The sequence below is a fragment of the Marmota flaviventris genome, chromosome 19 (assembly GCF_047511675.1).
Source record: "Marmota flaviventris isolate mMarFla1 chromosome 19, mMarFla1.hap1, whole genome shotgun sequence".
In the NCBI taxonomy this organism is placed as follows: Eukaryota; Metazoa; Chordata; class Mammalia; order Rodentia; family Sciuridae; genus Marmota; species Marmota flaviventris.
The window spans coordinates 19,404,534-19,419,073 of record NC_092516.1 but is presented as its reverse complement, the minus strand read 5'-3'; the positions used below and the strand labels follow the sequence as shown (position 1 = coordinate 19,419,073).

The window sequence follows — 14,540 nt, the reverse complement described above, 5'->3', positions numbered from 1 at the left end:
CCCCAGAATTAAAAAGTCAGGTAATTTGGGGTATTCCCTGAGCCACTGTTCGGATCTGGAATGTCCCTCAAAGACCCAAGTATTAAAGACTTGTTCCTCAGGGTGCTGCTATTAGGGGACGGGGAAACTTTCACAGGTGGGGCCTCCTGGAGGTCTTCAGGTCACTGGGGTCATGACCCTGAAGACCATAGTGGCACTCTTCCTCTTTTTCTTTTTCACTTCCAGCTAAAGAGGTGAAGGGGCCACGGGCTATCACCAAGATGGGCTGCAGCCCCTACCTCCACCAGCAGAGGCATAAAACCAGTAAGACCACCCAAACAAACCTTTTATCTTCACAAGTCGATTATCTCAGGTATTTGCTATAGTAACGGAAAGCTGACTAGGACAACCTGTAAAGGCAAAATACTCTAGTTGTTTGTTCTCATCACGAAGAGATATTGTGTATTGACGTATACATTTTAGACTTATTAACACAGACCATTAATAAGCTTTTTAAAATGTTGGGGCTTATAAGGGTACATGGAAAATTCACTTATGTTAACACTCAGAGGATACTAGGTAAATATGGCTGTAACATTATCCCCAATATATCTGTATCTATTCATCTATCTATCATCCATTTATTTGTGTTTATATGTATATGTACATATATAGTATCAATTTCTTGAAATTAAAATATTTATGATCACTGACTCAATTACTTTAAAAATAACATATCTTATGATTATAAAATGAGACATGTTCTTGGAGAACAGTTAGACAATATAAAAAGGTAACAAAACATTTTTACCTAAGTTACTCTCGATCAGATAGTTGGCCTATAATATTTTGATGTATGCCCTTCTAATTTTCTCTCTCTCTTTAAGTTGCTTTTTTTTTCTGACATCAAGTGTTTTTTTGAAACACAATTTTTCATCTACACAGTGTTCCACAAGAATTTGACTCACGCCAACCATTCTCCTTTCTGGACATTCTCCCAGGGAGACATTTCCACTTCTGCCTGACTTGGCTAAGACACCATGCACTTCCTGATACACCAAACTCTGTGGGCATCTCTGATCACTTGGATTCCCACAAGTGAAATCACGGGGTCAAAGAACATGGGCGCATCCGGGCTCTTGATGAGCACAGCCCTGCAGAAACATGGACCCATCTAAGCTGCCTCTAGCAGTGTGCTTGCTTCTGAGCCCAGGGTTGAGCCTTCACCGACTCTCAACTCAGGAAGTGTGCTAACAGTTGACCTTGGGCCACTGTCACCATCCTTCTGAGATGTTAAGATAGGTTTAAACCAGAGGAAGTCATTGTGCTTGAGCCCTTCTGTAGAAAGGGCTTCTGCAGCCTGGTGTGGTACCTAATGTGGCAGAACCCTCTGGAAGCAAATGGCTGAGTCTAGCAGCCCAGCCCCGGCAACAGGTAGGCAGGAGGGCTGACTCACATGAGCCAATCACCCCGTCCTAACCTGGGAGCTGCCTCTGGATCTGGGTTTCATCCTCTGTCCGTCATTGGTCTGGCCTACGACCTTGGAGTTCTTTGAACTTGTTCTGCTTCAGAGGGCTGCTCGCTTTAGATTTGTGAATTAAAAGGCCCATCAGGATCTTTAAATAAATTTTTTTTGACTTTTGGAGAAGACGGCAGTGCGTACCCAGGGGATAATTTCCCCTTCTTCCCACCAATTTGGATCCGTCATTTCTGCTGGATCAAATTTAAAATGTGCTGAATCCCAAATCATGTGAGTTACAGATACTGACCAGGACCGTCCTGGGGAGAGTGACCAGGCCACAGCGAGAGCTGCTCTCCAGTCTTTCCCTTCCCATTTTCTTCTCTACTATTGGGCACTTAAAAAATATATTTTTTTCATGTTTTCATTCTTCGTATTAGAAATTTACAACAAATGACAGAAGAGTAGAAATGGGGGGGGGGAGGAATTGAGCCTCCATTTTCTACCCCCAACACCAATTGCTGTTGACATGTTGGCCTCTCTGCCTACATCCCCTTCCTAAATGCAAATTTGGAAAAATTACACAGACACTGTAAGAATAGTTTTATTACTTTAATTTAGAACTAGAAATTACAGATAAGATAGAAGATATTTTATTCTTTATTCCGACTAGCAATTCCCCTAAGAGCCTTTTAGTTTGAATTCTATAACCATCTTTTCAAGCCTTGAACATAATTTTACGTGTATGCACATATCCACTGAAAATACCTAAAATCACTATTTTGCATTTTACCAAATTTGCATGAACGGTAACACTGCTTTATCATTTCTGTATTTTTCTGCCTCTCCTCTCTGTGCTTCCAAGATTCCTTCAGGTAGATATCTGTGAGTTAACTCATTCTGTTGGGCATGCACATTTGGCTTTTTCGTTTCCTTACTAATGGGATGTAGTAGGCCCCATTTCCCCACTGCATTGCTGATATCATCGCAGTAAACCTGGGGTGCGTGAGAAACATTTTTCTCTCATTAAATTCCTAGAAATGAAATTGCTAGATGAGCCTTTTCAATTTCAATAACCATGGATTGCAATTCAGAGTGGTTCTAAGAAATACTTACAACCCCAGTAGGTGCATATGAGAACATTGGTCCCACCTCACCACGGTGACATTGTGCCATTCTCGTGGGGGAAACATCGGTATCTTTGCTTCCTTGTTTTATTTCCAACTAATAGGAAGGTTTGTTAGCACAAGAGGACCAGGCCAGACGCAAACTTTTTGGATCAGCACAGCTTTTATTTAGCAAATGGAGTCACGACTCTGATGGACCCACTTTCCTCGTGGAAAATGAGCCACTGGCCAAAGGGGGAGTTTATGCTTATACAGGTTACACTGAGGGGTGACTTTTTTAATGAGCATGTCAGTTTGGGCTCTCAGGAATTTGAGATCTGTTCCTACTGGGAGAGATGGGGGTCTGGGGTCAGTGGTCAGCATCTGAAAAGGATTTGTTTGGGGAAGAATCAATGCTTTGGCCTCTTCCCAGAGATTCATTCCAGGCTTGGTGGACATCTCCTCCCGGGGGCCGTCTTGTCATTGCCAAAGAAGGTAATGGGAAAGGATCATGTATCGCTTTCTCCCTCATCCACACAGCTCCCCAGGCCACACTATCTGGGGGTTTGTCACTTTCCATATCCAATAAGGTTTAACAACCTTTCATATAAATATATTATTAGCCATTAGAATTTCCTCTTCTGTAAGAGATTCTTTTGATACACTCGTCGACTCAATTTTTGCCTGAGTTTGTGATGTCAGTGGACCTGCCATTTCCCTTAACTTTGCTGTTGCTTGATCTTTGCAGCATCAAGACTAGACTAGCCTCATAGAACGTACTGGAAAGATTCTCCTCACGACTCCAGGGCAGTGTGCACAGTGCAATCTCTGTGTTTGTGGATCACTGCTGTAAAACTTGACCGGGGCATTTTAGGAGTTGGAGCAGATTCTGGAAGATCATTTCAATTTCGTCAAAGATTATTAAGTCCGCTTTTCTTCAAGTTTTGAAGTTGGTCTTTTGGTCAAAAAATGACCTCGTTAGGGCTGGGGTTGTGGCTCAGCGGTAGAGCGCTCACCTTGCACGTGCGAGACCCTGGGTTCGATCCTCAGCACCACATAAAAAAATAAACAAGTGAAATAAAGGTGTTGTGTCCAACTACCAACTAAAATATAATTTTAAAAAATTACCTCTTTAGTCTAATTTGTCAAATATGTTAACATAAAGTTGCTCATAGTATGTGCTCACATTTTCTAAAATTCTTACTTTATCTGGAATGTTCTCTTCGTCCTCTATAATATTGTTTATTTGTGTTATTTTCTTGATCAATCTTATAAGAGGTTTTTTGTAGGCTTATTAGTCTCTAATAGAATACCAGCTTTTGGTTTCTAACATCAACTTCAGTTTTTTTTTTAAACTTATTTTTGCTTAGTTGTTATTACATCCTTCCTTCTGCTTTCCTTGGGTTTATTTAGTTGTTATTTTTCTGACCCTTTTACATTTTTTTCTGTAATAAGTACACTTAAGGCTCTAAATTCCCCTTTCATTATTGTTTTAGTTGAATCTTACAATTTTGGTGTGTTATGTCAGACTTTCATTGTTCTTCATTTCTGAATATTTTGAAATTTCCATAATTGGTTTTCTTTTTAATCTGTCTGTATTTCTCAGTTTCCAGAGTATTCTTTTTCTTTTTAAAATGGATGATGAGATCTTCCAACTTTCAGCAAAGTAGAAAAATTAATATACTGAACCCTCGTGTGCACACCCCTGTACTTATTACCTAGCTTAAGAAGGAAAACTCAAATGTATGCTGACAGTTTTTAGCCTTATTTTTCACGAGTTATAGATGTGCATAGAAAAATAAATCATCCTGACTTCCTGGCCCCTTCTTGAGAAGCAACTGCAGTTACTAATTTAAGGTGTGTTTTCTGTGTGGTGTGGGTTTCTCTTTGGATCTCTTCTTGTTGTTGATTTTTAACTTGGCTGTGTTGTGGTTCATGAGTGTGGTCGACGGATTCTTTGGAATTTAACAAAGCTTCTCCTGTGGCCCAACATGCAGTCAATTTCTGTGCATGTTCCAAGAATGTTTGAAACTAGATACACCAAGTTCTTGCTCTAAAATGCGAATCCAATTTCATTATTTCTTCTCTGATAGGATAGTTTCTATGGTCCCAGGAGAAGGAACAACCCTCTTGGCGTATTATATGACCCTGACCTTCCTCTCAAGCCGGAGCCTTGGCCACTTCCCCAACATACAGCAAATTTATGTGCACGTGGCTCTGATGTTAGGGCCAGCTTTCAGAAGAACATTTAAACTATCAAGAGTTGTCTAGAAGCCGGGTGTGGTGGCGCATGACTGCCACCAGCAGCTCGGGAGGCTGAGCCAGGAGGATTGCAAGTTTGAGGCCAGCTTCAGCAATTTAGTGAGGCTCTGAGCAACTTAGTGAGACCCTGTCTCAAAATAAAAGATGAAAAAGGGCCGGGGATGTGGCTCAGTGGTTAAGTGCCCCGGGGTTCAATCCCTGCTACAAACAAATGAACAAAAAAAGAGTTGTCCAGGAGCAGGCCTGGCATGTCAAAGCTCCTGTACATACTCACTGAGCCCACAAGAGTCACCGGGAAGCAGGACGGTCACCCTGCTGGAGCCACCTGCATTAGGAACTCCAATCCCTTCCCACCACCTCTTCCCACTGAGCTGGAGCCACCTTTTGGAGACCTCTGGCTGCACTGTCCCTTCTGGCTGTTTCTGCCTTTCTGTGCCCTGGGGGATCACTTCAAAAAGACATCCTCTAGCTGCTTTGCCTTCTGACACCCCAACCGCAGTCAGCTGATGAATTCAGATGAGTTCTGCTGTGGACCCTTGGGATGGGGTCCCGGGCTGAGGGGGGCAGATAGCATCTCTGATGGCTGCAACCTCAGCTGCAGCCTCCCTTCTGCAGCTCTCTGGGCATCTGTCCCGAACCTTCCGCTCCCTCCCCTCCAGCCCAGCGCAGCCCTTTATTCAGCAGAGTATGACTGGCTCCTCTGTGGAGAAAACACAAGACACTGGGGGTGAGCCTTTATTTGATCCTTTTTACCTACCTTCCTCTTTTCTCAGAGGTGTGTGTCTCTCTCTTTTTTGGTACCAGGGATTGAACCCAGGGGCGCTTAACCACTGAGCGCCATCCTCAGCCCTTTTTATATTTTATTTAGAGACAGGGCCTCCCTGAGTTGCTGAGGGCCTCGCTGAGTTGCTGAGGCTGGCTTTGAACTCACGATCCTCCTGCCTCAGCCTCCTGAGCCACTGGGATTACAGGAGTGCACCAATGCACCCAGCTTAGAGGTGTCCCTCTTGCTTTTTAGGACAGGAGTAATCCTGTGTCCATACACCCTTCAACCTCTCCTCTCCTCACTTTTTATTGAATCCATTATCCCCTCTTTAGAAAGATAAGACTCTTATCTTCCTAAACCCTAAGAGTAGCCAGCACCCTCCCCCAGTTCCACTCTTCATTCCTCTTGGAGTCCAACCTAGCTCCCTCCCCTCTCTATTAAGGCTGCTCTTCTTGACCATCCAGGTCAGTGACACTTTTTTCTAGAACTCTCCAGAGCATGGACAATCCTGACCACACCCTACTTCTCCAAGGTCTCTCCTACTTGGGTGTCTCTGAAACCAGAACTGATTCTCTAGCTTCTCTCTTTACCTTTCTCTGGCCCTTGGATCCCAAAATATGCTGTTCCCAGCTTTCCCTAGTCTTGACCTCAACTATCCTCTCTCTACACACCAAGAAAGCACAGGCTTTGTAATAAAGAAGGCAGCTTCTCCCACGCTCTTAAAAGAAGGCGGCCAAGGGAGGACGGTGGCCCATTGTTACCAGATTTCCCTTTGAGAGCAGTCAGATCTCTCCAGGTTTAAACACCTCAACTTTAAATACTAATACTTGAAATTCTTACAAAACTGGGAGGGCAAACAAAACACACATGTTCCTCCTTAGCCCCAGAAGGCAACTGGTAAAGTGCTCTCTTAGTAAAGGTAGTTCACACTTATTCAGGGGTCACCATGCTCCGGACACCTAAGTGGTTTGTAGTTAATCTTCAGAACAACCTGATCAACAGGCCGCCGTGGTCATCCCTGCTTTACAGATGAATAAACAGGCCGGGGCTTGAGTGCTTTCTCCGGGTTCAGAGATTCTGACTTCAAAGACCAGGATTCCATCTGGACCATCCAGCTCAGAGTTCCAGCTTTTAATCCACTTGTCCCCACTCAGCAGATGAGGAAGGGAGGCTCAGAGAGGCGAGGGGGTTGTTGTCCCCATCAGTGGGGTGGTAAGTGCCAAGTAACAATTGCTGAGCTATCCTCAGTGAGACAGATCCTGCACTTACTACTATTGTATAGTCATCTGGGTCCCACGCTAGGCTGCGTTCTGGCTCTCAGACCAGGGTCTGGAATACATTTGTAAAAATGAATGCCTTGGTAATTCAAAGCAGCTCCTTCACTTCCCTTTACAACCTTGTTTACTTATTGCAACAGCCCCCAGGTAAGATGCTAGCTGACGTTTAACCAGCACTTGCTGACAACACTTTCCAAGTGTGCGCTAACCACGGGCCACGCAGTAACTCTTAAATCTCAGGGGCATCATCAATGGGGACTGTTATTCCATTCAACAGAAGAAGACCCTGAGGTTCAGAGTGGCTCAGTGACTTGGCAACCAGCAAGTGGCAGCGCTGGGATTCTAGCGCAGGCTGCACGACCACAGGGCCCTCAGGGTTTGCGACGAGGCCAGTGGGTCCCCAGAAGAGGAAACGGAGGTCTGTTCAGCTGCGGAATCGCGGCTTTGAGGGGAAGCACAGGCAGCGAGCCTGCTTTTCCCGGCTCTCGGTCGGGGATGCCTCTGTGGTGCCGCAGGGCGATAAGCGGAAGCCTTTTCCCGTAAGAACCGGGAGCCGAGCGGGAAACCGCGTAACTCCGGACCCAGCCCACGGCTCCGCGAAGCCAGGCCAGCGGCGCGGGCGGGGTAACCGGAAATGCGTCATCCAACGGGCGGGGCACGTTTGCCGGGGTCCACCAATGGGAGCGCGGCGTTCGCGTTAGCCCCGCCTCGTAGGCGTGCCCGAGCCCGCCTTCCGGCCAGAGCCGCCGGCGTAGTTGGGCTGCGTGGGGTGCTGTGGCGGGTAATTCGGGGCGCGCGGGCGGGCGGCCCGCGGGGAAGGAAGAGGGGAGGACGGAAGGTGGGGCTGGGCGGGTCCGGCGGCGGGGTCGGCCCCGGTGTGCCGTGACGGAGCGCGGGGCTGGCGACGGGAGGGGCGGGGGCTTCTGTGCTGCTGAGGAAGCAGCCCGAGCGGGGCCGCCGACGCGGGGAGGCCCGACTGGCCCCGATGACAGGTCGGTCCACGCCGGCCCCACCTGTGGCGCACCCGGCCGGGCCGGCCCGTCCCCGCCCCGGGCCCCGCTCCTGCGTGCAGAGCTGCTGCCGGGCCGCGAGTGCGCAGCCCCGGCTTGAAAGCCCCGCGGCTGGGCGTGTTCCGAATCCAGAGCTCCCCGGGGGCGGCCGAGGACCGCGGTGCACGTGCGTTTCCCCGTCGTGTCCCACCCCGCCGGCCACAGCCGCGTCTCCGCGCCCCACACCGCAGTCGTTCCCGTGGCCAAGGACCTTGCGTGTTCACGTGGTGGGGACAGAACCCTCCAGAGCCCCTCTCAGGTCCCCTCAGGTTTTCACACAGAAGAAAGTGCTGTTCTCAGGCTCCCGGAGGTCAGACACTTGCAGATAAGGGACCTAGGACACGGTTTTATTGTTCACGCATTCACCCTTAACGTTCACCTGGACTTGGAAACCTCCAGCTCCCTCCCTGTCACCTGGGCCTCAGTCTCCTTATCTGTGAAATGGGGTCAATCATGCTTTCCTAAGGTTCCAGTGAGGAGTGAAGGAGGCTAGTCAAGCACAGCGCTTTGTCCAGCACGCTTTGTGGCACACAAGCATTTTGATTTTTAAATTGTTTGGCTCAGTAGTACATGTCTACAGTTAGTCCCCCTGTCACAGTCTTTTAATCCCCCTGTCACAGTCTTTCATAGAGGCACCTGACATGCGTGAACAAGCATGTCTGTCTGTGCCTCTCCCACTCCCACTTTGCCACCCCTTCCCCCCAGATGATAATGTCCCATTCATTCCATTCCACGGCTTTCTTCTTCCCATCCCCCATCCCTTCCTTCATTCCTCTTTGTCTAATCCAGTGAATTTCTATACTGCCCCTCCCTACCCTCCCTTGCTATGGGTTAGTATCCTCAGGGGGAACATTCAAATTTATCAGCATATTTGTTTCTGGTTTGTACCTTTTCAAAGAAAATTGTCAAGAAATTCTTTCCTATTCTTGGGGCTGGGATTGTGGCTCATTGGTAGAGTGCCCGCCTATCATGCAGGATCCTCAGCACCACATAATTGTAAAATAAAGATATGTGTCCACCTAAAACTAAAAAATAAATATTAAAAAAAAGAAATTCTTTCCTACTCTTGAGACATAAAAGATATTCTCCTATATTGTCAGCTAAAAAGTTTTATAGCTTTTCCTTAGTTTTTAATTTTCCAGAATCAATTTTTATATATTGTATGAGATCATATTTAATTTTTTTTAAACATGGATGACCAATTGTCCTGACATCCCATACCATTGCCATCTCTATTCATTACTCCGGTCTTGATATCTTGATATCCATACAGTAAGTATTGTATTGATACGATAAGTCTTGATATCCAGTAGGACAGGTCCTCCCACCTTCTTCCCCAAGAATGTCTGCTGTTTTGCCTCCAGGTGTTCCATGTACATTTTAGAATCATCTTGTCAAATCATATACTGACATATACACAGAGCCTGCTGGGATTCTGATTGGAATTTCACTGATTGAATTGCAGTGGATTAGTTTGGATTTTTAAATGTTTTCAACATTTTATGTTTGCTGTAGGTTTTTTGTAGATGTCATTCAGTATATAAAAGAAGTTTCCCTCTATTCCAAATTTGTTGTTTTTAGTATGAATAAATGTTGAAATTTGTCAATTATTTCTGCATCTATTAAGATAATTGTATGCTTTTCCCCTTATAATGTGGTGACTCACAGTGATTGATTTTCAAATGATAATCATTGCTGGAATAAACCCAAATAAATAATAATGTTTCATTTTCATGTTGCTGGAGTTAGGTTTAACATTTTGCTTAGGACTATTGAAGCTGTGATCCTGAAAGATATTGGCTATTTATGTTTTCAATTTTTTTTTCATCACTTTTGAATGAGTTTCCTATGACTTTGTACTTATTTAAAATTTCAGATTGTTATAAATTGTTTTTCTTTTAAAATCTTTGTGTCATCTGCAATTAGTTTTTCTTTTCTCATTCCAAATACTGCTTATTTATTTGTAAGTGTTCTCTTGGGAAATCTCATCAGAGTCTGTTCACTATGTTGGTTTTTTAAAGAATATTTTTGGTTTTGTTCTTAGGTATAGGCTTATTTTTTTATTTTATTAATTTTTGCTGTGCATTATTTTCCTTTAACACTTATTGTTCTTTTTATAGCTTATTTAGATGGATTCCTAACTCATTAATTTTTTAGCCCCCCTTTTATTAGTGCATTACACATGTGTTCATAGTGACATATTTGTAAATAATTATACACAATAGAGGTGTTCATAGTGACATTTGTGTATACAAGTAACATAATTTGCTTTATTTCATTTCCTCCTTTTAAAAAGAACACAAATACTTAATGCTGTTTATTTTCTATTTGATTTGTTTCCCATCACTTTTTATTGTGTAATGTTTTGTGATTGTTCAGTTCAAAATATTTCCTGATCCCTACTAATAATTCCTCTTTGATAATGGATTGTTTAGAATGTGTTTCTTAAATTCTAAACAAATGAGGGTCTTTGTGGTTTCCAGCTTCCTTTCTTTAGGGTCAGAGCCGCAGTCAGTAGGAGGCTCATTGAAATTTGCCAATTTGTTGGGCAGTTGGCGTGATTACTTTGGGTGTGCTGATGCGTGTATTCTAGCTGTCGGGGACAGTGTTTATGCTCGCCTGTCAGCTAGAGCTTTACTGTGTCCTGCAGATCTCCTCTCTGTACTGGTTGTTCTGTCCACTTTAATCCAAGGCTGTGTTGACATCTCCCACTGTGCACTTCTGAGTTTAGCTTTGTAGTTGGACAATTTTATCTAGGGTGTTTTTGATTCTCTGTTATTAACTGCCTAAACGTTTTAGATTGTTATATCTTCTTGATGAAACTTTTTATCACTTTGTGATGACCTTCTTTATCGCTAGTAATCTTTTTTTACCTTTAAATTGATTTTGTCTCATCTTAAAAATCACACCAACTCTGTCAGTTTGCAGAGTATATCTTTCTCGACTGTTTTGCCTTTGGTTTTTCAGCATTCTTACATTTTGCAAGTAGCTTGTAATATATAGCTAGATTTTGTTTATTATTAACTTTAAAAGTTTTTAAATTGGTCTGATGGTCCTTTTCTTTAAATCAGAATATGTAGTTGATTTTTGTTCATTGTGATTACTAATCTAATTGGATTTATATCATCTATTTTTTATGGTTATTATGTATGCCTGTTCTCTGTTCTTTACTCCTTTGTTGTATTCCTTAGGATTAATTATATTTTTCTCCTAATTTTGAAAATGTATGCTACTTCTGGTTTTTAAAATAGTTATGCTAGAAATTGTAAAATGCAAGTGTACAATTCATAAGTGTTTTGATTCTTCTCACAATCATCATAAGGATGTTAGAACAGAAATTCTAGTGGCCAGTTACCTCCCAATTTATATGATATTATTTTCATTTATCTTAATTTAAAAAGATCTCAAATCCTCTTTTTACTTTTTATCCCTTTCTTCCTGAAATTTGTACTTTGGCATTTCCCGTAGGGAGGGTCTCACTTACTCTTCCTTTTTATTTATTTATTTTTGTTATTTGGAGATGTTTTTATTTCACCCTCAGTCTTTAGCTGGGTATCAAATGGTCTGTTGAAGGACACACCCTCCCAGAACAGTGAAGATGTGACACACTCCATTTTTACTGTTGTGAAGTCAGTTGTCAAGTCTCCTTGTTGCTCTTTTGAAAGTAACCTTGCCTACTCTTTGGTTGTTTTTAATCTTTGTTCTTCTGTACTTTTACTAGGATGTGCTTCGCTAGATATTTTAGAATTCATCCTGTTTGGATTTGATGGTGATGTCATGGTTGTGATCATGATTCCTATCCTTTGTCCCCTCTGTCAAACTTCATTGATACCCTCGTCCCTGCTTGCTGGATGTGTTGGGTAGGTTGCTTACTGGACTCTGTGTCTTCCCCGCTAGTCCACCTCCACAGTGTGGCTCAGTCGTCTTCCTCCTTGAAGACCCTTAGTCTGGAAGGCCTCAGTTCCGCAGTTTCCAGGATAAAAGCCCAAGTCCCCTGGCCTGGCACATCGAATCCCCGTGTGCCCTGCAAGCCAGAAGGTGCTGAACTCATGAAATCAGAACAGGTGGACGAAGGCTCCTGACCCTCTTGGTGGGTGATGCACCTGAGGACTGCTGGGTTCTGAGGCTGGGGGAAAGGAGGACAGGAGTCTGAGTTGAGGTCAGTGGTCTCTAGGGCTGCGTGGCTGGGACCTTCCAGGTCAGATGATTGACAGAGAGACTCAGCGGGGAGAGGGGCTGAGGTGCTGTGAGGAAAGGATGGTCCAGTTCATTTGAGGCGGAGATGCTGGTGAGGTATTCTGGAAGCCATCTGGCAGGCAGGCAGGCAGGCAGAGACGCTGGACCTGGGCTGGAGGTCCAGCTGATGATGCAGCATTTTTGTGTATCTGTCACGTGCCAGATTCTTGGCAAGCCTTTGCTGGTCACCTCCCTCTTGAACCTCATCTTATGCCTTGAAAGTACTTAACTCTACTCCCTGCTTTATAGCTGAGTAGACTTAGCCTTAGGGACACTGGGCACTTAGCTGAAAATGTCTCTGTGCTGTCGATTCCCTGAAGTCACAGCGGATCTCTTGTCCTGAGTCATGGTCTCACCCAAGGTGACTGTTAGCACCTTAGAATTTTGAGTTCCACTGCAGTTGCACCCTCCAGGACTGGGCCCTGGAATCTGCATTTGAATACACAACCCAGGTCCCAGGGCTGCCTGTCTGGTTCCAAGTCCTTGCTCTTGGTCCCTGCACTGTGCTGCCTCTTTGTGGTGGGAGCAGGTGTTTGGATCGGGCCTTGTGTCATTTGTTCTCTGTGGTTTGTGAAAAGCCCATTTTATTGGCGAGCAGGGATGTTAAGAATAGCCCACAGCCCGACCATGACAGGTGATTTATTGGAGGTTTGTGGAGAGGAAAAGGAAGCTAACTTTTATTAAGTGTTTACTAGCAGTTTTCTAAGCAATGAATGTTATTATAATTTTATAGGAAGAAAACAAGGCTTCTGCTAAGTTTCTCCAAGGCCATAAATCTGGTTAGTGGCTGAGCCAAGGGTCAGATTCAGAATTATCTAATAGTAAAAATGGCTCGCAGTGATTTAGTGCGTACTGTGTTCCCAGACTGTTACATGTATGAACTCATTGAGTCTTTGTAGCAGTTCTTTGGCGGCTATTTCTGTCATGATTCCCACTTTGTAGATTGGAACAGAAGCCCGGGGAGACTCTAAATGGCCTAACTGCACACACCTAATAAGTGGCGGAGCCGGCTGTGAACCCAGGCCTCTGGCTCCAGAGTCCCTGCCTGCTCCCCACCTTAGGACCCAGCCTCTGCCCCTTGTGTAGTAGTTGGCATGCAAAACTTGATTTTTAAAACCATAGTGAAGTTATATTAACATGAATTAATACAAACCAGGACAGTGCTTGTGGTGTGCTTAGGGTGACTGGGTTTCGTTTGTTTCTTTCCAGCTCCTCCACACATGCAGGGAAGCGGGAAGAGAATGGGCGTCATGACCGATGTCCATCGACGCTTCCTGCAGCTGCTCATGACTCACGGTGTGCTGGAAGAGTGGGACGTCAGGCGCTTGCAGAAGCACTGCTACAGGGTCCATGACAGTAAGTGCCGCCTCCCTGTTCCCAGCACGTCCTGGTTGTGTGTCAGTTGGGACTGATGATACTGGTATAATGCCAGGTGACGAGTTGCCAGCAAGTCTGCCGAGAGCATTCAGGTCTCTTCCATCAGCTGTCTCTCTATCTCCTCACCCACTTCTCCCCAGCCCCCCAAGTCAATCTGACATTCAGCCCAACAGAGGAGAACTTTTGGACTCTGAAGCCGTAAAGTCGTGGTTCACACCAAGGCACCAGCATGTGCTCGGCCTCAGTTTCCTGGACTCTTAAATGGGGATAGTAATTCTATGCAGCTCGTAGGGTGGTTCAGAGCGCCAGGAGAGGTGATGCGTACAGAGCACCACGGGAAAGACCTCAGTGCTCTCTTTAGCAAGAGGGCAGCGTAGCACAGGCAGCGGGCACAGCCTTACACCCAATAAGACCTGAAACGAGTGCCGTCCTTGCCCTGTGCCAGCTGGGAGCACACCTTCTCAGTGGGTCACTGGGAGGAGTCGGTGGGAACGTGTGGCGCCCTGGAGTCAGGGCTTGGTTCATGTTCTCAGGACCTGGAGAGAGCAGTCAACCATCAGGGTGGATCCTGAGGGATCAGTAGAATCAATATTGGCAGATCTCAGCCAGCTGTTCGGAAGGCTGAGGCAGGAGGATAACAGGTTCAAGGCCAGACTCAGCAACTTGGTGAGGGACTAAGCGCCTTAGTGAGATCCTATCTCAAAATGAACAATTAAAAACAAAGGGCTGGCGAAGTTGCAGAAGGACTGTGAAGCACCCCTGGGTTCAATCCCAGCACCAAAACAAAACAACCAAACAAATGCAAGATCTGGCTGAGTGTCAGTATGAGTAGATCTTGTTGAAAAGGAAGTCGAAGAGTTATACTGATTGTATGCTGTCAATTTGTTACATTTTTTTGTAAAGTACAAAATAATTTTTGTTGTTTTGGAATTCATCCACAAGGGAAGTGAAGCAGAGACCGGGAGGGTGAGCGGGCATTGGGGAGGGTGAGAAGGCGTTGGAGAGAGTGAGCAGGCATTGGGGAGCCAC

The 14,540-nt window shown here is 45.0% G+C and overlaps 1 protein-coding gene across 2 annotated transcripts in view; it reads left to right on the top strand.

Moving 5' to 3' along the window:
• The first annotated feature begins 7,544 nt into the window (after positions 1-7,544).
• The window catches only part of Nsmce1 (NSE1 homolog, SMC5-SMC6 complex component), a 29,054-nt gene continuing 22,058 nt past the window's right edge, over positions 7,545-14,540 (top strand). The window contains exons 1-2 of one of the 2 annotated variants that reach the window (XM_027948654.2): positions 7,545-7,630; positions 13,344-13,490. In XM_027948654.2, the coding sequence (XP_027804455.1) occupies positions 13,355-13,490 (136 nt within the window). In that variant the 5' untranslated portion in view covers positions 7,545-7,630; positions 13,344-13,354. Of the gene's footprint in view, positions 7,631-7,821; positions 7,842-13,343; positions 13,491-14,540 lie in introns of those variants that run through there. The other variant, XM_071605774.1, reaches the window with a different exon arrangement.